Source organism: Macadamia integrifolia, chromosome 6 (genome assembly GCF_013358625.1).
Source record: "Macadamia integrifolia cultivar HAES 741 chromosome 6, SCU_Mint_v3, whole genome shotgun sequence".
NCBI classification, from domain to species: domain Eukaryota; kingdom Viridiplantae; phylum Streptophyta; class Magnoliopsida; order Proteales; family Proteaceae; genus Macadamia; species Macadamia integrifolia.
Window position 1 is genome coordinate 18,213,406 of NC_056562.1, and position 3,222 is coordinate 18,216,627.

At 37.9% G+C, this 3,222-nt stretch overlaps 1 protein-coding gene across 2 annotated transcripts in view; it reads left to right on the forward strand.

The window, feature by feature from the left end:
- The window catches only part of LOC122080743 (late embryogenesis abundant protein At5g17165-like), a 3,141-nt gene extending 579 nt beyond the window's left edge, over positions 1–2,562 (forward strand). Inside the window, exon 2 of one of the 2 annotated variants that reach the window (XM_042647559.1) lies at positions 1,980–2,562. In XM_042647559.1, the coding sequence (XP_042503493.1) occupies positions 1,980–2,247 (268 nt within the window). In that variant the 3' untranslated portion in view covers positions 2,248–2,562. The remainder of the gene's footprint in view (positions 1–1,979) is intronic. The other variant, XM_042647561.1, reaches the window with a different exon arrangement.
- Positions 2,563–3,222: the final 660 nt, after the last annotated feature.

Consider the following 3,222-nt stretch of genomic DNA (forward strand, 5'->3'; position numbering starts at 1 on the left):
TCTCTCTCTCTCTCTCTCTCTCTCTCTCTCTCTCTCTCTCTCTCTCTTTTAGTGAGTTTTCTCTGTTGATTGATCGGTGCTGCTACCAAGTTTTAGAGTTCCAGCAGCCGATCTGTCAGAATCTGTATTGTTCTATGTTCTGGTTCTGGTATTTAGTATTGTTGGAGAAACTTACCTTTTTAAAAGGTTGAGAGAGCTTGGATTTTGTGACCTCATGCTCTGTTTCCTTTCTATCTGTTCGGTTTTTTATTTTCAGTAGAATTGCAGGTAACCTTAGTTTCTTTTCTCTCTCTGATTTTGTACGCGGTGTTTTTTTGTGACTTTCATCCATTCTCTCTCTAGATATTTCTTTCTTCGATTTCTTCATTTTTCCTCTGATTTCTAAGTGCTGTTGAGTTGAAATCTGGAATTTCTTTTTTTTTTTTTTCTGAAATTATTCTCCTACTTTACAACATCTCGGAGGTATCATTACCGCACATTTGTCTGGAATCATCCTTTCCTCTCGTCAAGAGCAACAGGTAGTGTAACACCTAGAGTCTCTTTTGTGCTTTAGTCCAATTTTCTCGCATGGAGAAGTCTCTTAACATGAGCCATTTGATTTTCAGATCTTCTGAAACTGTTTCTCTGATGCTGCCTGCATATTCGCAGAACCAATCCAATAATTTTTCTTTTAAATTAATACTGGGGAAATGGATAGAAACAAGGAGCGCTGGTGTAGGCTGCTCTTCCAGACAGAGAACCGCTACCAATTAATAATAATCCCTCGACACCGGCTGTCTAACTCCTGACTGCTGGTCATTATTCTATTTTAATATTATAAAATTAGGTAAAAAAGACGCTACATCCCATGGTCGTGAAAGCGGAGAGGGTTCTCTCATCTAATTCTCCTCCGCCGGTTGGTATTCCCTTGCACAGGACACAAATATCTCTTTCTTGATCTGGAAGTAGAGAACAAGGGAGTGAAAAAATAGCTCTCTATTTACTCAATTTTTTTTTTTGCCCCTCCGGTCTTTTGCATCACAGTATCACTGAATTCATGAATACTTTCCGAGAAGGAAATTCTGTTGCTGATTCACTTGCCTCCTCAGGGGCATCTAATTCAGCTTTTGACCCTTGGGAAGTTGTTCCTCCTCTTGGTATTTTAGGTTCCGATATCGCAGCTAGCTCAGCTAACCTGGTCAACATCACACCTTCACCAACCAGTATATGCTTTATCTTCTTATATTCTATAAAAGATAAGACACAATAAAGAAGATTATTTTATTCTTTTTTCTCTTTTTTCTCATAATGGATATTACCTTTTCTGTTAATTTCCGTGCTATTCTGGACGGACTTCGTACCTCACTGTCTCACTTTATTTTTAATTTAGGTCCCTCCCACTTTCGTAGCTTTTGTGGTTTTGTGTGACCTGTTTGTACGGTCGTATACGTTTTTTTTTTTTCTAATAGATGTCCTATACATATAGGCTCAGGCACGGTGCACCTCCTGGTTTTGGTCCTACTCTAATGGATCTCATTACATGGGTTCAAATCAATTTGAGACAAATTTGGATGATTATAATTTGTAGTATCATGTTGTTCCTCCACAAAACTACTTTTTTCATGCCTTAACCCTTTAAAAAATATCTTGTTCATGCCCTATTTGTCTTTTTATTTTTAATTTATTTTATTTGACTTAACCTGCTTATCCGGTCTGCGTTACTCTTGTTAAACCGGTTTTAGTCGGTTGCCATCATGGTTTGAGATAGCCTGCATCGGTCTGAAATAATTTCGGGATCTTGTGGTTATAATGGATTCTAACAAATTCGACAATTGTTGCTCAAATTTTCTGCTCAGCAAAGCTTTTTTATGCCTATTCAAGTGTTGTTCTGGAGTTGAAAATTTTCTCATGTTGGCTGAAGTGAATTAGCGGTTTTTGCGCTCCAAACCGGTTTATCATGGTTGGTTCAGGTTGACAATTAACCGGTTTTGTAATTGTAGCAGGGGAGTGCATGTCTCTTCCTACGACAAGGAGATTGATGATCAGGTGCGTCCAAGCGTGGTACCGGACCATTTGATCCAGCCCGCTTCGGAGAAGTACTGGGCACCGCATCCACAGACTGGGGTCTTCAGCCCCCCGGAGCACTTCAGTGCTGCCGGAGGGGATCGTGGCTTCCATTCGCCACCATCGAACGGTGAGAGTTCAGTTTTGGAGCAGAAGGCCTGGTTTCGTCCCCTGGAGGACGTTGAGAAGCCCAAACAATTCTGAAGTACAGCCAAAACTTTTGCTTCTTAGCTTCCAAAGCTTCAAATCTAGCTAATATATTGATAAATAAATACTTATTAATAGTGTAGTATTCACTATACTACAGAGAGTACACGTATGGTATGTACGTATCTTCATCTATGTCTTTAGCGTATATAGATCATATTATATGTGATTTGTGTAGGGAATGTAATATTTCTGTGTGGTTATGTGCCTTTGCAAGGACTAGCTTGTTTATGTATTATTATCAATTAAGGAATTATTATGTAAATTTAGATGGATATGATTTCTAGTAAGTTCGGAAGACCTATGTGGAAACACGTGATCTCTCTTCATCAAAGGTAAATACTTTTTCTTTTTTATCTGTTGAAAAGGAAAACCTAATTGAGTTAAGAAGGGACAATTACTATTATTCCCTTACATTTACCCATATTTACTAGAACTCTATTATCTTCTTTTTATTTATTTTTTATTGGTTTTCTTATATTTGAACTTTTACTTCTCTTTCTTCCCTACTCTTTTTAAATGTTCACATTATCCCTTCTTTTCATCTGTTAACCCTTTTATCTCTCTAAGGGGAGAGAAAGGGGGTAGGGACAGGGATGGGGCTAAATCGTTGTTTCTGGTTTCATGTTCCGACTCGGGCCAAGAATGACCTTTGGTCTCTCTGCAAACCTCGTTACTGTTCCGGCTAAGGTAATTGAGCTACATTGTAGAATCACTATATAAAATTATACTTTTGTTTGCGATCTTAATCGTTTGGCATATTCTGAAGAGTGATAGAACCAAAGTTCAAAGACATCCTTGAGAAACATGTAGACAAGCTGCCTAGAAAAAGAGGAGGGAATGGAAGAATAATAGAAGGGTAATTATTAGAATAGCAATCAGCAGGGCAAAAAGGGTGTGGGTTTTTAATACAAGTTTTAAAAACAAATTAAGATTCAAAATAACTTCAAAACTAGTTTTAATTAAAGGGGA